Source organism: Hyperoodon ampullatus (assembly GCF_949752795.1).
Source record: "Hyperoodon ampullatus genome assembly, chromosome: 10".
In the NCBI taxonomy this organism is placed as follows: domain Eukaryota; kingdom Metazoa; phylum Chordata; class Mammalia; order Artiodactyla; family Ziphiidae; genus Hyperoodon; species Hyperoodon ampullatus.
Window position 1 is genome coordinate 105,440,558 of NC_136923.1, and position 19,719 is coordinate 105,460,276.

Genomic DNA, 19,719 nt, shown 5'->3' on the forward strand with positions numbered 1-19,719 from the left:
TGTGTAGATGTGAATTAGAAGAAATTGCAGCTGAAGAAATGCAGTGTCGTGATCAGGACCCTCGGTGCACATTTTCATCACCTCCCTCCCCGTAGAGAGTCACTTCTGCATTTTGTGGTTCCTGATTAACACGTTGTTTACTATTACCTGTTTCTGAGTTTTAAATAGCATCAGTGGGATCATAGGCATGCATTTTTCTATGACTCCTCTTTCTACTCAGTACTGTTTTTGAGGTTTATCCATGTTGCTGCATGTAGGTTATGCTAATTTGTAAAATAAATTAGAGTGTCTCCTTTTTTCTTCTTCTGAGAGTTTATATAGAGTTGGAATTACAGTATTTGTTATCCGAATACTTAGAAGAATTCTGGTAAAACTTTCTGGGGCTGTATTTTCTTTGTGAGACAGTTTTTAATGACTGGTTCATTTTCTTTAATGGTTAAAGAACCATTCAGGCTTTCTGTTTCCTCTTGTTAATTTGGGTCATCTGGGTTCTTCTTGGACTTTGTCCATTTTGCCTAAATTTTCAAATGTATTGGCATAAAATTGTTTTATAATAGTTCCATATTCTTGCAATCTCAACTGCATCTACAGTTATGACCCCCTTTTATACTTAATGTTGCATGCTTAATATTTTAGTCTTTTTTCCGATCAGCTTTGCCAGAATCTTTTCAAGAACCAGCCTCTGTCTTCACTGATCTCTCTTCACATCCTTGTTTTCTGAGGCAGTAACTTGGGTGCCGAGCTTAATTGTTTTGTTTACACAGCTCACTGATTCCAAACCTTTCTCCTTTTTCATATGAACATTTAAGACTATGAATTTCCCTCTCTCTAGTGGTGTGCCGCATGCTAACACATGGTGTTCTGATTGTTCAGTTTGTATTTTCCAATTTTAATTGTGTGTTTTCCTTTGACACACCAGTGTGTAGAGGTGTGATTTTAAATTTCCAAATTGAGGGAGCCGTTAGTTTCCATATTGGGAGTTAGCTTTTTCTTTGTTAGAGATTTATGACTTAAGTGTTCTGATGTCAGAATATCATGTTTTTAACTTCGTTGAAACTTGCTTTGCAGATGATACATGGTGAGTTTTCTTAAATATTCTACCTTGCTTGAAAAGATTGTCCTTCAGTTTTGAATACCAGGTTCCATTTGTGTCTGTTAGACCCAAAGTGTGTGAATTGTTCATATTTGTTCCTTTTGTTTGTTTGTGTGGTCTTTAATCTGTCCATTACTGAGAAAGATGTAGTACAGTCTCTCTTTGGCTACTTTTTAGATATTTTCTTCACCTCTAGCATTCTGTAGTTCAACTATGATGTGTCTCATGGTATGACTTTTTTTTTTTTTTGCCTTCTTCCCTTGACTCTGATTGATACTTTTAAGCAGTCCTGGAAAATTCTCAGCCATTACCTTGTCAAAAATTCTCCCCTGTTCACTCTTTTCTCCCTTCAAGAATTCCTGTTGGATCATATCAGACCTTATATTCTCCATGTGTCTTACCTTCTTCTTTCATGTTTTTTCCCTCATCTTTAAATACTCTGTAATGATTAGGAATATTTCTTCAGCTCTCTCTTCTCATCCACTGCTGCTTCTGTTATGTCTAATCTTGCTGAAATTTGCTGTCTATTGACATTTTATTAAAGTTGTTTTTCATTTCCAGAAACTCTTTCTGGTTTTTGTTACTAAGTCAGGGAAAACAATTAACTTACTCTGGAATAGTACAATTTGAAACATTATACCAGTGTAGGAGATGGTGGTGGTAAAGTGCTTTCCAGTGGCCCTCAGATGGTTCTGGGTAGGTGGCCAAGTCAGCTGCAGGCTATAGTCAAGTAAACGGAGAGGGACTTTTGCAGTCGGGTGAAGCCTGATTAATGGGATGTGAGCTGGTTAACTTGATTATAAAAAATTCACAGAAAACGAACAGTTGGAGAATATATAGATCATAATCAGTCACAGGTTAGAACCACGGCAGAAGGAAGATGAGGAGAAGTGGCTCCCGACAGCACGTCCAGGTGGTCCTTCTGTGTCAGAGTGACAGGATGTCCTGCTTTATCACAGCTTGCTTTTTTGTTTTAATAGTGCCACCTCTACTAGGGATTAAAGGTTTATTTTTTAAAATTAACTATTTACTTGGCATTTATTTTGTCCACATTTGACAAGTTATGGTTCAGTAACGTGAAGGAATGTCAGTTCACTGTCCCGCCATCTGTTTGTAAAGAATTTAAAATATATTAATTTGACTGAAACTAGTAATCCAGATTCACTTGCCTAGAGATTCTGATTATAGTTTGATGAGTTTATTTCTGTAGAGCTGGCTCAGTTAAATGCACTCTTTCTGTCATCTTTGAAATGAAAATAACAGGGCTTTTTTCCTGCTATTTTTTTCTTTCTCAGAAACTTATTTTTTTTAGAAGTATTCCTTCCAAAAAGTTTTTTAAATAGTAAACCAGAAAATTTAAGTTGGAAACATTAAATCACAACAATGAGATGATTTTACGTTTTGTTAACTATTTTGAGTGAGCTACAGACCCTTGTGTAGACACCGGGGAAGCAGGGCATCCGCCATCCGCGTTTTCTTCCTGGACGTGCCCTCCGTGACCACGTGTGACATCAGAGCACCTTGACCTGCACATTGCTGCCGAAGAGAGAGCTGGTAGATCATCACAAGCCTCTAAAATGCTGCCTCCTAACACACTCCATATTTCTCCACGTTATTACTGGTTGTTGAACTACAGTTGACCTTGAACTACGTATGCACTGGGGTTACGGTGCTGACCCTCCACCCAGTCGTGTAACTTAGAGTCAGCCCTCCGTATCCGCCCTCCCTGTCTGCAGGTTCGTACAGTACGGTAGTATTTACTACCGAAAAAAATCCACATATCTGTGGACCTGCACAGCTCAAACCTGTATGAGAACACCTATTTCTAATTACATAACTGTTGAATTAGCACCCTTTTTTCCCCTTTTCCATTAGAGACGGCTGGCCTGGAAGCCGTCTGGCCCCACCTTCCCTGAGAAGCTTTTCAGCCCCTTAGCAGTGCCCTGGTCACTCTTGCTCCCTCTGCTTCCTTATCAGCCACATTCCGTGAACATTGTCTTTCGTATGTTTTCTTGTCTGTCTGCCCTACTGGACTGTGGTTTCCTTCCTAACAGAGTTTTTTTTCACGTAACTTTCATCCATCACTCTCAGGTGGTGGGTTCATGATAGACAGACCCCATCCTTGCATTTCAAATAGTGTCAGGTGAACTCAGCTGACATCTGTGCTTCTCAGATGGTATGAACAGGGCATTTGAAAAATAATAATCATAGCTGCTAGCATTTATTATGTATTTTAAATGTGCTACACAAGGCTCATAAATTATCATTTCTAATCCTCACAAAAAAATTTATGAGGTGAGTATCGTTGATTCTCATTGTTCCATTTGCCTGGTACCTATCTGTGCATACATTTATTTTCAACCTTTTTTCTTAAATTGAGATATACCTTATATACAGTAAAACATATAAATCTTAAGTGTATATAGATGGGTGACTTTTTGCACAGTACCCACCACCCAGATCAAAGTATAAAATGTTCTCCTTGGGCCACGTCCCATGCAGTGGGACACTTGCATGGGCACCCCTCTCACCACTGTCTGACTTCTGTCTGCACAGGTTAGTTTCACCTTTTCTTGAACTTCATGTAAAGTGGAACCATAAAATTTGTAGTCTTCTGTGTCTGGCTGCTTTTGCTCAGACCTAATCATTTCTGAGCTTCAGCCAAATTGTGTGTCTGTTACTAATTTATTTCTTTTATTGCAGAGTTTAGGTAACATTTTGCTTACTCATTCTTGGTAATGGGCTTTGGGTTGTTTCCAGTTTTAGGTCTTTATGAATAAAGTTGCTGTGGGCACTGCTGTAAAAGTCTCTCTGTGGACATTTTTACTCTCTTATCTTACATATATACCTAGAAGTGGAATTGCTGGTCATGAAATAAGTTGATAGAACCTCTGAGTATTCCCAAGTGGGGATATCCTTTACACTCAGCCAGCAACGTGTGAGTGTCCGGGTGCCCCACTTGCTCACTACCACTTCACATTCTGTTTTATTTTAGCCCATCTCCTGGCTTTTGTTGACGTTCCCTGATAAACAGTGATGTTAAGCATCTTTCTTATGCACTTAGCTGTTCATATTCAGGTACCTTCTTTAGAAGTGCCTGTTCAGTTCACTTGTTCATTTGTTAATTGGGTTGTTTACCTTTCTATTAGTGATGTTAGAAATCTGTGTACATCTTTATCAGATATATATTCTTTGAGTAGAAATTTTAAATTTTGATGAGATTTATCTACTTTTTAAAATGTTTAATGTCTTTCATATCCTGTCAAAATCTTTACCTGCTCCAATGACCTGAATTTCTTTTTCCCAGAGGCTTTGTAGTTTTAACTGTTATCTTCAGGGAGATGATCTGTCTCTTACTGAGTATATTACATTGTGTTCATTATTACTATAATTATACATATACTATGATAGCTTTATAGTATGCATTGAAAGGACAGTTGTGCTCTTTTTTCCTGGTATCTTTTCATGCTGTATTGTATGGTCTACGACCTCTAGTACAGTCTACTGCTGGCCCCGACCCTGCATTCCCCAGATTCTCACTCCTCCCATGTTGAGGGCTCGGCCCGCCCCCTCTGCAAGTCCTTGGCCCCTGGGTGCTGGTGAGACCAGGCATGGACGCGCAAGGCTGACACTGACCCGCTCTTCCAGCAAGAACTAGTTCATGTGGGCTGACCTTCTTGTGAAGACGGCCCCTGGTCTATACAGAGGACTAATTCTTATCTTGTTACACAACTGCACTAGAGTGGTCTTATTACTGAAAGTAAAATAAAAATCTTGCCTTTTTGTAGGAAGTTGGTAAAAACTGTTAAAATCTACTGAAGTACTTATTTACATTGTTTTACTTTTTTCTTCACCCTCAAGCAGACAGCTCATAATTACTCTTATTTGTGCTTATAGGTTAGCATGGCCTCACTGAAAGAGTTGGACCAAAGACTCTTTGAAAACTACATTGAATTGAAGGCAGACCCCATCGTTGGCTCCTTAGAACCTGGAATTTACGCAGGCTACTTCGACTGGAAGGACTGCCTGCCCCCGACAGGTGGGTGGTTTGAGGTTACTGAAGTCTCTAGGTGCATCCAGAGGGGTAAATATGGATTTCCTTTTCTCAGTACAGGCTGAAGATGCTTTTCTTTTTATTCCCATTTTTTTTCATGTTTACTGAGAGGTTGATTTAAATTTTTATTAGCTTACCCATTTTTTGATAGCTTGGGGTTATTAGTACTTAAAATGGTTAAAGATATTCTTAAATTCCAGAGAATAATTAATTACACCTCATAATGTGTGATCATCTCAGTAACGCACACTTGCTTCCTATGATATTTCTTTACTGCATAGAAATAATAGACTGTGAGTGACAGTTTTATGCAATGACCTTGCAACCTTCATCAAAAAATTTACTTAAGACGTTTGGTCACTTCTATGGAAGACCCAATTACTGATGCCAAAAAGGTGAAATATACAAGGAAAACGTATGGGAGTAAGATGATTATAATAATTTAGCAAAGAAAATTCAACTGGAGAAGGATGACTGACAGTTCCAGTACTATCGTTTTGACATCAAATGAAAGTCACTTAAATCACTTCATAATATGTATTTTAGAACTAACTATTGCTTGTGGAATGAAATAAACTTTTTGATTGATCAAATAGTTGTTTCTTTGTATGAAGTACTGTAGATTACATAAAGCCAGGCAACCTACTAACATCGTTATGTCGATGTAGCATGACATGGAAATGGTTCTGTTCATGTTAGACGTCGGTTCTTCGAGGCGAGTGTGGCTGTACCAGTGACCTGCTGGCAGGTTGTTACCTTCATTCTTTCAACTAATCGTTGTGATCACCTGTCATTTTTCTTACGTGATGCTTTTATTAGATGGTGATAACATTGTTTACTCTTTAATACCTTTGGTTTTTATTGTTATTTTTCATATTAGGGGTAACGATACAGTGATGCCAAAATTCTAAGCTAAGAGCCAGAATCATTAAATCAGTAATATTTTATGTGACTGCAGGTATTTAATTCCTGAAATCACCGTCTATAGACATACGAGCCTTTGCTTACAGCTGACCATAATTGATCTTTTTCCTGTAATGCCATTACTCTTGTGTACCCATGTTTTTCTGTGTCCAAACTGGATTACAGTTCACATCCCAAATATATCCTTTTACAGTTTAAGTCAGAGCCTACCAGTAACTTGCTTAAAATTTTTATGGCATTTTCCTGCTCACTCGTGATAAAATCCACAGAGCGGGCAGCGCTGAGTCCGGCACCCGCCCCCTGCGGCCCCTCCATCCGCCTCCAGCACACTGTGCCTCTTGTGGCCCAGACTTCCCACATCCTCCTCCAGGTCCTTCCCTTTGCTTAGACAGTAATCCTCCCTTATCCGTCCTTTTGTCCTCAGGCCTCTACTTAAATATCAGGACACCAGCCATCCACCTTGCAGAGGTGACACGGCCAGTGGAGAGTAGGCATGGCATTTTAGATTTAACCTGTGGGAATTACATGTATTTTATGTGTAAGATCATTATCTACAAGGGAGAAGGCTGTACATGTGGTTCCAGCACCTTCCTTTGTGTTGGTTGAGTTTCTTAAAGCCAAATCCGTGAGGTCGTGGGTAGTGGTCAGTTATCCAAGGTGGGTGATGAAATGCACCTTCTGTGTAAGCCGGGTTCCTGACTCCACGTGAACAGACCTCTGGAACTTTTGAACTCAACAGCCTCTGGAACTTTTGATCTACCATCCTTTTCAAAACTCTTGGGCTAGATGACTTTGGCAGTTTCAATATCTTTGGACTTCAGGAAGGTAACATAGTGCACATACCACATATTATGTTATATCCCCAGTAGAGATCCCTGCAGAGAAATAGGTGAATATTAGATTAGGAGTGATAACAAGATCCTTATCAGTTCAGGTGAAACATGCCACCACAAAAGTTTATCACGAATTTGCAAATTCACAAACAGAGGATCTTGCCTCCCGGGTTCTGTGTCTCCCTTGTCTAGACTCCGGCATGGTGCGTGGTGCCTGCTCGTGAAGATTTGTTCAGTAACTGGGGACCCCTTGCAGCTCCCACGGAGCCATGCCCGTGTCCTCGCTGCCCCCCCGCCTCACTCCCGGCGGGCCCACGCCTGCTCCGCTCGGGGCCCCCTCCCACGCAAGTGCTTTCCCAGGAAGTTCCCCTGTGTGAGCAAGGTTGTTTTAGGGTCCTTTTAATCTCTCTTGTAACTCTTCAGTACACGAACGTAATAGATGTATTTCTGTATCTGTTTTTTATTTCCCTGTTTTGGGGAAATTTTTAAACAAAGATGTGAGGAGATTCCTTTCACATTCCCAGACTTCTCATCATTTAAGTTTTTTATAGAGCAGTGACTGAAAGGTTCAGAATTCCAAGGGTCAGATTGCTGAATGTTCTTCAATAAAATCTCTCCATTTTCTCCTCAAGGGAACAATACCCAGTAGTCAGCTGTGGTCTGTGCTTGGCCCCTAGCCTCTGCAGACCAGCCTGGCTGTTGCTTCCCCTTGGGGGCCTCTCTCCTTCCCCTGTGACATGTATGAATTACCTCACATGGGCCCTGCTGCACCAAGCTCTTGTGCAGTTAACCAATCCCCAGTTCACAAATGAAGGAGTCGTTATACAGCAGGCCCTGCACACGTGCACACATGTGTGCACACACTCGCACATACGTATGTACACATGCACACATGCACATCCTAAATGTTTTAACTCCTTGCAAACGGTTTCAGTCATTTGTGTGCCTAACCTCTGCCTCACCTATGATTATCACTTAATACTTACTACCATCTTCTAAATTTCAACTATCCTAAGACAGACAAAGTACTTATTATCTCCTGAGGGTCGGGGAGGGGTGGCTAGGACAATAGGCACTGAACCCTAAGCTCTGGTCCCCCTAACTGTACTCACAGCCCCGTCACACTCCTCTTTATAGCCCAGCTTCAGAAAGTCGGCTGGGTGGTTCCTCAGAGATTCCATGTGAGGCCCCATGTCCTCTCGTGTCCTCCCGGCATCTCCGGCACCCCTGCGACTCCACCTCTGTGCCGTGGCTGGGTCCGTGGACATGCTCGCTTTTGTGCTCTCCATGATCGGAGTGCTCCCAGGCTGCTCCCTCTCCCTGGGAGAGATGGCCCTCCTGCGGCCCCTGTGGTCCCACAGCTGGTGGGTGGCCCTCAGTCTCCTTCCCGTGCCTAGCCTTGCACCCTGGCGTCCCCAGGACGCTGGCTTCCTCTGGGCTTGCTAGTCTTTCCTCGGACTCTGCGTGGTTTCATCCACTGGCAGGAGTGGCTGGTGCCTCCAGTGTCCACGTCTGCAGCCTGATCTCTGCTCTGAGCTTCAGGTCTCCCTCCCGCATAGACACATGCACTCCCCCGGGACATTCCGCACCCTCCTCACCAGCCAGGTCAGCCGGGGCTCCCGCTCCTCTCTGTGCCCTGGTTCTGTGGCCACCACCCTCAGTTCCTACCAGGATGCCCCATGTCGCCTGAGCCCCCACCTGTCTTCCTGTTCCCGGCCGCTCACCTGTTTGCCAGGCCCACCCGCCGCTCCCCTGCTCAACCCTCAGGCCACCCCTCGCCTCAGGCTCAGACCTACCCTCTGGGCCGGGCGCTGCCCGCTGTTGTCCTGCTCCCGGCCCTTCCCATGCCTCCTCCGGGGGCTTCCCTGCCCCCCGCCCCCCGGCCTGCTCTTGAGTCCTGCACGTGGGCGGTCACTGTGCCTGCGGCTCCTGTGCTGCGAGCTGAGGTTGGGAGTTCACAGGTTACAGCCTCAGTAACGTGCGGGTCATGTCTCAGTTTATCTTCTGAGTACTTGCTCTGTGGTTCACAGTGATTGTTCTCAGTTGTTTTTCCGATAGGAAAGTAAATCGCGATGTTCTCGTTTCCATTAATCTTCTTGTTCACTTTTTAATAAATAGTACACAGTGGGTGTTCATATTTGTTTAACCGAAGTGAGCATGTTAGCACTTGCTTCCTGTGGAAGCTTTGTGCAATCCCTAAATCTTGAGCCATTGCATTTGAATTAAAACACGCACGTCAGGGATACCTGACACGTGAGCAGTTCTGCGCAGCGTCGCTGTGCTCTTCAGGGACAGTTGAGGTGTGTTTGGCTCAATCCTTGTGAGGACAAGGGTGTGGGAAGGGTGGGCAGTGCCAGGCTCTTAGGGTCTTGGGTCCCGCTGCCTCCAGGTGGGTGACTGACTCAGACTATCCAGATCCTGCCTTGAAGGGACCTGGGGTCCTTTCTCTGCCACTTCCCATCTTCCCAGCCCTCGGCGTGAGTGATGATGGATACAAAATGATGTCATCATTATCGGGGCCACTTTTTATACAAAATTAAGCTTCTGCTGGCCTTGTGGCATTGAGTCCTGTGGCTCTGTCTTTCAGATAAACTTCCGGAACAGACGCACACACCACTGCTTTGTCAGCCATTCATTTACCATTTCTCTGGTTCCAAAGCCTCTTAGAAATTGTTGGTTTTGGTTTCACTTTTATAAACCGTATTTAGTTCTGTTCTTGGTGTAGCTTTGACTTCGTGATCCCCAACTGAACCTCAGTCTCGCATAGTCATATAGCGATTTTTAGTTTCTTTAAAGACAACTGAAGTTTTGAGACCTCGTGTAAGGTGAACAGCCAAAATAGTTTGACTTCAGTCTTCCAAAATAATTTCAATTAACAACTTTAGTATTATCCTTAGAATTTTCATGTCCAAAATTTCATCCGAAACTGAATTTTACAAATCACGTAGGTAACCGATTGTTTATTGCTGTAGTTAGCAATAAGTTTAGTTTCTGATACTGTTTGTGGTGATTTTTTTAAAAAATCCAGTTGATTAATTTCATGATTCAAGAAGAGATATTCGTTAAAGCCATAGCTATGCTTTTTTTTTTTTTTTTTTTTTTTTGCGGTACGCGGGCCTCTCACTGTTGTGGCCTCTCCCGTCGCGGAGCACAGGCTCCGGACGCGCAGGCTCAGCGGCCATGGCTCACGGGCCCAGCCTCTCCGCAGCATGTGGGATCTTCCTGGACTGGGGCACGAACCCGTGTCCCCTGCATCGGCAGGCGGACTCTCAACCACTGCGCCACCAGGGAAGCCCCATAGCTATGCTTTTTTAACCTGACAGTTGGATATTTAAATGATCACCTCTTTATTTGTATATATGGCAGGAAAGATTATTCTGGTTAGTTCTGAGTCACTTAACTGACTGTGTCGTTATTATTATCTGCAGTTATTAAGAGCTCTGAGTATTTGCATTTGATAGGTTTTAGCTAAATTGAGAATAGTCTTAGTCTTCATTTACGAATACACGTGGAAGTTCATATCTTTAAAACATATTAAATAAGAAAAATAATCTTTCTTAAAACTTTCTCAAATATTGGTGTTCTATCTAAAAGGCATTCCAGTTTACATATATTCCTAAAGATACTTAATAAATGAATTTAGAATTAACCATTTTTATAAAGGTAAAGTACTTAACTGATTTTTAACTCAAAAGGCCTTTTTATTAATTGTAGTCATTGACATTATCAGGAGGAGGGAAGACATTTATGTCATCGGTGATGTGAGTGAGTGGAGTGCCGGGTGTTCATGTGGTCAGCCGACTGCTTGTGTGGGATGCATGGAACCCGGAGCAGAACGATTTCCACATCAATCGTATGTCAGATCCAGTATTTGGAATACTGAGACTACTCGAAGTCTGTAATAAAATATTCCTCTCGTGGACAGATAGAGAATTTGCTTTTCATTCACAAATTCAGCCAGTATTATCAAGTCTGTTACATCCGAGGCACTCTACATGTTTCCCGAGTTGTTCCTGCTTCCAAGGTTAAAATGTGGTAGAGAAGCTGAGGGTGGTGCTGCGTGTGAGGTGAGATGGTGGCTCTGACCCGGGGGAGTTGGGATGCACCCGTGTCCCCCCTCAAGTCATGTGGCCTGCTCCCAGTGGCACCAAGGAGAGCAGGGCGGGACTCAGGAGGGACCAGCACTGCCCCCCCGCCCTGTGGGGGAGCCCTGGCACCAGCACTGCCAGGGCAGATCCCGAGACCACGTCGTAACCTTGGCGTCTGTACCTGTGGTGTGTGCTTCTCTGTTTGTTATGGGGTGGTTGGCGGTATGTGTGAGGGCAGGTGTTTTGGTGAAAAAGATCACAGCATGAGGTGGCAAAAAAACTAAAATAGATCCGTCGTTCTCTTGTGATTTTTATATCCATTTATTTTTTTAAATTATATCATCTTGGAGCCCTTGAGGTATTTTTTTTAATCCTTTAAAGTTAAAATCCAGTGCGTTATTGGGGGAGGAGGGAATGTGAAAAATAACTTCTGTGCTGTTCGTTGACCGTCTGATCATCTCTTATTTAAGTTATCATCGTTCTTTGCAGTTACCTAAAGAAAATATATTTCCACTGCCACGCGAAGAGTATCTTGATTGGTTATTCTATGTTTTCTTCCCCCAACACTTTTCTCCTAATACTCCTGTGATTTTAACTGGATCCTTGTATTTGAGCGAGCTAACTGCACTTACCTCTAACTAATGGCACTTAGTTAGCATGAAGAACTCTGAGGTAGTGGCCAGGCTGCCTGCCACTCATCTCATCAGATCAGCACCTCCATTTAAACATTCATCTCATTAGTTGTTAAACTGTAACCACGCCTAGGGAGAATCTTTTTCTGAAAGTTCTCGGGGAGTTTGCTAAATGCTGGAACACGGCTGTTGCGACCCTGCTTTCTGGATCCTCCTGACAGATGGGTCGTCGTGTCCGGTATCAGGGAGGAGGGGAAAGAAGGGACTCCGGCCCCATCACTGCCTCCGCCTGCACAGAGGGAAAGAAGGAGAAACACCGTCTGGATCTTGGGGCCTGGGGAGTCCCGATGAATAACCGTCTTCTTCTCTGTCCAAATTTCGAACCGACTGAAGAATAAGACGCAAGAGTCAGCAGGTGAGAAGGCCGGTGCCGGAGGGTCAGAGTGAGAGCCCAGCCCCTCCGAGAAGCAGCCCCTCTGCCTGCTCGCCACCTCCCACGGGCAGGGGTAGCGAAGATAGCGAAGAAGCAGGGGACAAACCCCCATGCACTGCTGACCCCGCCAAAGGTGGACGAAGTCTGTCCCTCCCTCTGGGAAGCCCCACTCAAACCAGAAGGGCGGGGAGACACCGTTCTCCTTTAAAGCACCAGACGTGAACTTCCAGCAAGAGGTGGCTGGCTCTGGGTGTGCGGACAAGAGATAGGGGCTGATTTCAGCAAACAAAATTGTTCCACTTATAAACAAGGAAGCAGAATTACTTCAGAATCTAAATATTAATTCCTATTGCAAATAAAATACTGCGGCCAGCAGTTCAAGGGCCAGTTACAGAGACGGTCTGTAGAAAAGGAGGGGACTCAAAGACGTCTTTCCCTCCGCAGCCCACAGCCTGCCTCTGGTTTCTGGGTGGGGGGGCCCAGCCCTCAGGGCCTCGCCCCCTCCCACGCTCCCCTTCAGCCCCACCCCACTGTCTCCAGGCCCCCAGGCCACCCCCGCTCCATGCCCGCAGCCCTCGGTGGTGCCCAGCACTGGGAGATCCTTCCCTGACAGACTTGGTCCATCAGTTGGTTGGTGAATGAGAAACACCTTGGCGGAAATTACTCAAGCAAGTAAAATACTAATTTACAGTTCAGTTTTTACCCTGGTAGGTATTTTCAACAGAATGTCAGATTGAATTGTCTCTTAATTCAGCTAATGTTAAAGAAGAGAACTTTGGTTGATTACATAAGAAAACGGTTACTAAAAATAACATGTGGACTACCCATTTAGAAATAATTAGAATATTATAAAATTTTATATCTATGTATAAAATGAGAAAATCCTAACACCAAAGGCCTCTGAATGTCATTTCACGTTTCCAGAACTATTCTGAAGACTGAGGCGTGCAGAATTCTGAGGGCGCCCTTACGAGTGTCACATTCTTGGTGCCGTTTGTTGGACACTCTAGAAATCTCTTCTCGAATGTGGAACACAGGTGGTAACACCCAGTGACACGGCTGTCCTCTCGTGCCTGTCTTCGACAGGTTTCCTGCGCCCTTGTCATGGGGTACTTTGGCACACTATCACATCTGCTTCTGATCGAAACAGATGCCAGTCACGTGAACTCCACCTTTAAAGAGAGACATCCAAGTCAGTAGTCTTTCCCGGTACTGAACTTCTCAGAAGGAGTAGTTTTATCAATTCCTTGGACTGTTTTTCTTAATTTCATTTAAAACATACTGTCAGGTAGATATTAATAAACTTGTATTTCATCTATTTATGAGAGAAAAGCAATTTTACATTTTTCAAAGGAGGATGGTCCTAGTCAGTCATCTTTTTTTAAATCACACTTTCATCATTTAACTTCACTTTTTTCCCAGCCATTTTCTCCTTTCTTATAAGCAGTTTCATGCATCATTGTCAGTGCTGTGAAACCGTTTATACAATGCTTCGGACATTTGGTTACAGTTTGTCTGCCAAGCATTTTTCAGTAAAGCTAAATGTTGGCTCTGATGGTATTCAGTGTGAAATGTATTAACCTTGAGAGGACCTGTGGCCCTACATACTTTCTTCATTGCATGTTTTATCTGTTGAAGTATTTATTTTATTGTGTCTTAAACTGATAGCTGTTTGGCACCAGGGTAAACTAACGTGCTGTTTTGCAAAGGCCATTGTTTAAACTTATTTTGGACATTCCTAGACATTTATCACAATAGAGCAGGGAAGTGCAGCTCCTGACCTCGTGGCAGCTTCTGCAGGGCCAGTCTTCTGCCCCGTCCTCCAGATGAAGGATCATTTCATCTACACACAGATCAGATAAGGACTGATTTCTTTAAAAACATAACCTCAGTACCATTATCAGATCTGGAAAAAATAATAATTCATTAATTTTAGCAAATATCCAGTCAGTGTCCAGCATTCTCATAAGAGCTTTATTTTAGATAGTTTGCTCAGATCAGGATTCTGTCAAGGTCTATGTGTTGCTTTTACTTGCTGTGTCTCTTAAGTTTTTTTCTTTTTTCCTTCTCTAGGGCCCCCTCTTCAGCTTATTTGTTGGCTAAATCAGGTGGTTCTATAGATATTCTCACTTTCTGGATTTTTCTTATTGTTTCCTCATGGTGTCATTTCACATGTTCCTCTGTCCCTTGTGTTTCCTATGAACTTGTGGTTAATAAAGAAGCTTTATCAGTTTCAGGTTCAATTTTGTTTTCTGCCACCAGCAGTTCATTTGATTGTCTCCCTGTTTCTGATATTAAGATTGAAAACTGGATTCAAGTGTTATCAGCTTGTTCCACCCTTTAAAATTTTGTCATAAACTTGTCATCTAATGGTTTTAGCACCATGGGTAATTGTTGCCATGATCTGTTGTTTCCTTAGAGATTGCAAACTAATGATTGGTAGCTGGAGCACAAAATTAAAAAAAAATTTTCATCAACTCTTTAGTTACTCTGAAGTACAGTTCATACAGGAAAGGCAGGATAAATGTTTGATTTTTCTCTTTATTTAGAGTTTTCAGAATAAGTTGGTTCCCTTGTGGTTTTTTTTATTAAAAGTGATGAACAAGGTGTTTTTTTAATTATCTCCATTAATTCATACCTTGAGCATATTTCATGAGTTTCAATTCATTGTCATAGTCACTGTTGTTTTAATAATCAAGCTGTTCCCTCTCTGGCTGGGAGTGCCCCCCACCATGGGCCCCGGGTCTTCCCTGCTTTCTGTGGTCCAGTTGTCCCACCCAGTGTGTGCCTTCTCCTCCCAGACGTGGAACCAGCCGTTGGATGGCATTGAAATGATATGAAATACAGAAAAACTTCCTCTCTCTTCACTTTCTTCTGCTCTTTCCACATTGTGTCTCTGTCCTTCCTAGGGGCCCCCTGGCTTTTTTGTAATCCCTCTCACTCTCGTTAAATTGCACCCAAAAGTCCGTTGCTTGTCCATGATTGGACAGGCACCACATTACCTGGTGGCTCTGTGTCCCAGTGGTACCGTCGCTTCCCTTCAGGTCGCACCAACTGGCCTGTTGCTTAACGTCACATTCCTGCCCGTTGGCTCATGACGGGCTGTGTCCCCTCTGGCCAGTGAGGCCTTAGGAAAGCTGCATGGATATTCTGTAATGACGAGCATATGTCCTATGGACAGTGTTAGGGATTTTTTTTCCTCACTTCACCTGATTTTGTCTGATCATGACCTAAGAGTCTTCTTCTAAAACTCGTTTACACACTTCACAACTGTGTGTGCTGTGGGAAACAGCAAGGTAACGGATACTCATATGTTTCCTACCATTTTGGCGTTGCTTTCTTCATCCCAGCTATTTTATTCCCTGTGACCTTGGCTGCCTTGGAGGTTAATGCTCACTCTGAACTTACAAGTATTTGTCTTCAGACGGTCCTGTGTGAGGAGTTTTAAAGGGCGCTGGAGGGTCTGCCTTTGTTCTGGTCTCCGACTCGGGGCATGACCTGAGAGCCAGTGAAGGCCCAGTGCCCGGGCACAGGGAGCTGACAGCTGGGCTGGCCCCTCTGTTTGGCCACAGCCCAGCCAGCAAGCACACCGGCACCACGCTGGGGGCACTGACAGCTCGACCGACAGGGCATTGGGCCGTCATTTTCGTGAGTTTAGCCTAGATGTTGTAGCTACGTTAATTTCCACAGAACCAAAGCCATGGCTCATATTCCCCTAGTTCTGATAAAGAAGACGGCTGCAGAACACTGATTAACTTTAATGCCTCTGCTCTCGGCGTTAGCTGCAGGTTTTAGTGGAGTGCTGTAGTAGTCTCAGTGTTTGGATGGATGGGGTGCATTGGTAGCATAGTGAGCAGACAACTCCAAATGGTTGCTTTAACCTGAAAATGGTGGCAAGTGTTCACTTTCCCAGTTACTTAAAACATTATTTATCACAATAGAAAGCTGAGGTTCATATGATTCCAAATGTTGTATTTCGACTTCTTAACACAAAAGTGCTTTGATGTATTAGTCAGTGGTTAACAGAATCTAAGGGACTCCTCCACCAGACTGACCCTCATGGCCTGGCCCAGGTCCTGTGCGCCCGGGGAGCATCACGGCCTGACCGTACCGCACACCCAGAACCTGCCAAGCTTGCTCTCGTCCAAGAGAGGAGGATGCACACCTTTTGGGCTCGGTGAGAAAACTAAACCATAGAGCAGCCTTGGGACGCCTCACTTCCTCTAGCCTGTCCAACCAGGGCTAGAAATGCCGTCTCTGTCTGTGTCTCTCCCAACACCAGGCAAAAACGTCCGTAACCATCTTCCCTTAGTAACAAGCAGCAGAGGCCGACCGCCCGTAACCACTTGGAGTGCAGCTTAACAATCAGCCATTTTGATGGCTGTTTATTCTGCACATTCCGGTGGGAAACTTGTGAGTGTGTCTTTTTAAAACAATAACGTCTCAAATGTTTCCTGGGAGTCCACAGTAGAAAGGAGACCCACAGGCCTGGAAGGGCTCAGAGACCTGCTTCCCTCCCCTAAAGCCGAGGACTCTTGGTTGACAAAACTGGGACTTGTCTCTCTGTCTCGTTTATCAGTGAGGGGATTAATCGGGCCAACCCCCCATCTCTCCACCAGGTAAACAGGCCAACAGTGGGACGGTTTGAGGCTAGGTGTTAGGTGACGGGAGGAAGACATCAGCAAAGCAGTTCCTGTCCCTAGGAGCAAATGAAAGGTGACGCAAATAAAATCTTCACATTGTGCAGGAAGTTTACTTGGGATGTGAGTTTTCTTTTGGATCAGTTTACTTCAATTTTCTGTTAATATCTCATACTAATAAACTGTTTGAGTGACAACCAAGGTAAATTCGTGAACATGATGCATTTGAAAACTCATTTTTCATTTTTGCAGTTGCTGTCATTTCTGATTGCAAATGGTGTGACAGCCTCTGATTACGGTAATAAGAACTTCAGGATTACACGGGGAATGCGTGTCAGTCTGAGCAGGTTTGCGTACTGAAGGAGTGTGATGATAGGCCTTATGAAATCACAAAGACACCTTCAGAGACTTTAGATGTGATGGAAGTCAAAGGAATGAACATGCCTGCGCTGCACGGTCGGGTTGTATTAATGAAAAGAAAAAATGGTGTATATTCTTGGACTTTTCTCTCTTTTTCCTTTGTGCTGTGGCTTTTTCATCTTATGCTAAGGAAAATAGGCGTGGAAGCCCTTTCTTTAAACTAGAGCACGTGCTGCTTTAGGATACGAGGGCCACCGTCCAGCAAGGTGGCACTTAAACTGCTGTGGACAGCGGGGTGTGTGGTGGCGCTCAGGGCCCTGCTCTCCTCTCCGCGCGAGAAGACTGGCGGAGCCACGGGGGCAACCAAGCACCTTGGCAGGGACCCAGCCCCACCCCAGGGCGCCGGGGTGGGTGTTTCTGCAGACAGCAGCCTCTAGTGCAGCTCTGCCTGAGGTAGCCGAAGGCTGGAAGCGGCTCCAGAGCCCGCCCGCCCGCCAGCAGTGGGGTGGGTACGTGAGCGTGATGTGCTCGTCCAGTCAAGGTCTGTGTGGCAGGGAGACCCTCCCACACGAAACCAGGCCGTAACCTTGAGGGGAGCCGCAAACTGTGCTCCTCCTGTGGAAGTTCATCCCTCTGCCTGTGTGAAAGCCAGCACCTTGCCCAGGGGAGGTGGAGGTCAGGTAGTGGCGAGCTGCCGGGGATGGGTGCGGCGGGCGGGGCGCAGGAGGGCCTGCTGCATCTCCCTCGGGATGCTGGTTACCTGTGTGTGCGGAGCATGCGCAGCATCACGTTGTACACAGGAGTTACATGCTTCCCTACGTGTGAGTTCTACTTACTTTGAAAAGAGGAGAAAACTCCTGTTTGCAGACTTAAAAACCTCGACAGCAGAACGTCACGATTAGCAAGTATGGCCACTTGACACCTCTTCCAAACTCACATCTTTGTGCGGCGCTTTGTACTTTCTCAGCTCTGAAAGCCAGCTCAGACTCAGACCTTTAAATCGTTGATTTCAATTCAGAAATGCTTTTTGTGTGGTTAAATGTAAAGCTTAAAAAAATTGACTGTGATGGACTGTTCATCAGAGTCCCCTTTTCCTCAGTGGGAGGGGTGGTCCTGCACTGCCCGCGGGGGACAGGCGTGCCGCGTGGAGGCCGGGGCCCGAGGGCCGCGTGGTTCCTGCTCTCCCTGCCCTGTGCTGAGGGGGGCCTCCGAGAGCGGAGACGCCTGAGTGAACCCCCTCCCCACAACCCCATTGGCGTAAGACACTATTTTCCCTATTGGGCAGATTTTTTAAACTTGGAGAGTAAGAAAAGTCTGTGGCTTGTTCAGAGCAGTACAGCTGTGTCTTCAGCCCAGTTCTGTCTCCAGAGTCTAACTTTGTCTTCTGACTGGAGAGATGGGGGCGGTGAGGAAATGGGTCAGACCAGAGGGGCGACAGTACCGTGTAACTTTGTACGTCCTACCGTTTGTAAATAGTTGGATTAGAAAGCGCTTTCCGCCTTCCTTTGTCTGAGGTGCATCTTCCTCTCTCCCGAGCGCGGCCCACCGACCCCAGCCTCCCGGGCTCCCCAGCTGCAGAGACGGGCAGAGGCTGGCAGGAGGCCGGGGCATGTCTGGCCTGCCTTTCCCTGGACCGGCAGTGGCTGATTCGGGGTCATCTCAAAGCATGGCAGACTCGTGAGGTTTAAAGTCCTGAATGATGAAGGTACTGGGAAGGGTAAAGGGTTGCATTTGTTTTGCGATAAGGAATCTGCACAAACCTGCTACCGGGCCCTAAGCAGCGAATTCAGTAGAGTGGTAACAGCAGCTTTGGCAGTGAAGATGGAAGAGCAGCTGAGTAATTGTCAGTAAAGTTTTCAAGAGAAAAAATGATGTGGATCTGAGATGTTGGAGTGAAGGTTTTGCTCTAGAGTCAGAGAAGCAACATCCTGTCCATGAAGGGAGCCCCCTGTGGCTTTGCAGGCATCCCTGCGGGAGTCTGGGAGCCGGGCTCGCCCAGGGGTGCAAACTGACGTCTCTGGCCTCCACCTGCTGCCCCCCCTGCTGGGTCTCCATCGTTCCGTAGGTGCGGGCCAGGCCTGTGGGTCCCTCCCCCACAATTAGGCTTCTCCAAATGCTGACTTAAAAGACCCATTATTGTGTCAATGAAGACTAAAGTCCAAGTGAAGTCTTGGCTTTCATGTTTTTTCTGCCTTCCCCTTTATTCCAGCTCCACTGTTTTTGACTCCAAGGTCTTTTCTTTGGTTCAATGGCAGAGACTTGCCCTACTTGGACTTCACTTCTCACACTGGGGGTGGAGCCCGGTGCGGAGACCGGGACTCGGCTCTGCTCCGCCTTGATGGCTCCAGCATCAGAGGCGGGGCCGCTGGGGGCCAAGCCACCTGCAGCGGCCACGCGTGTCCATCCACGGCCACGGGCTAAGTAGTGGGGCCGCAGTCCGGAACCAAGCTGTCAGGCTCCAGAGCCACGTTCTTTGGCCTGGCTTCTCTCATAAGCATTTATTAAGTTTGATTCCATTGAAGTCATTCTTGGGGAAAAAAAAAATACTCCTAGAGATTTTGAAATTTGAAGCTGTCAGTACTACAGACCTTTATGAAGTATTATATACAACTGTAACACCTCACAGTGGGAAACACATTTGCATACGTAGAATGAGTTCTAC

At 45.1% G+C, this 19,719-nt stretch overlaps 1 protein-coding gene across 1 annotated transcript in view; it reads left to right on the forward strand.

Annotated features, from left to right (window-relative positions):
* The window catches only part of EXOC2 (exocyst complex component 2), a gene marked incomplete at its 5' end in the record, with an annotated part of 124,321 nt that overhangs the window by 84,659 nt on the left and 19,943 nt on the right, over positions 1 to 19,719 (forward strand). The window contains one exon of the mRNA XM_079713058.1: positions 4,991 to 5,132. Within this exon, the coding sequence (XP_079569184.1) occupies positions 4,991 to 5,132 (142 nt within the window). The remainder of the gene's footprint in view (positions 1 to 4,990; positions 5,133 to 19,719) is intronic.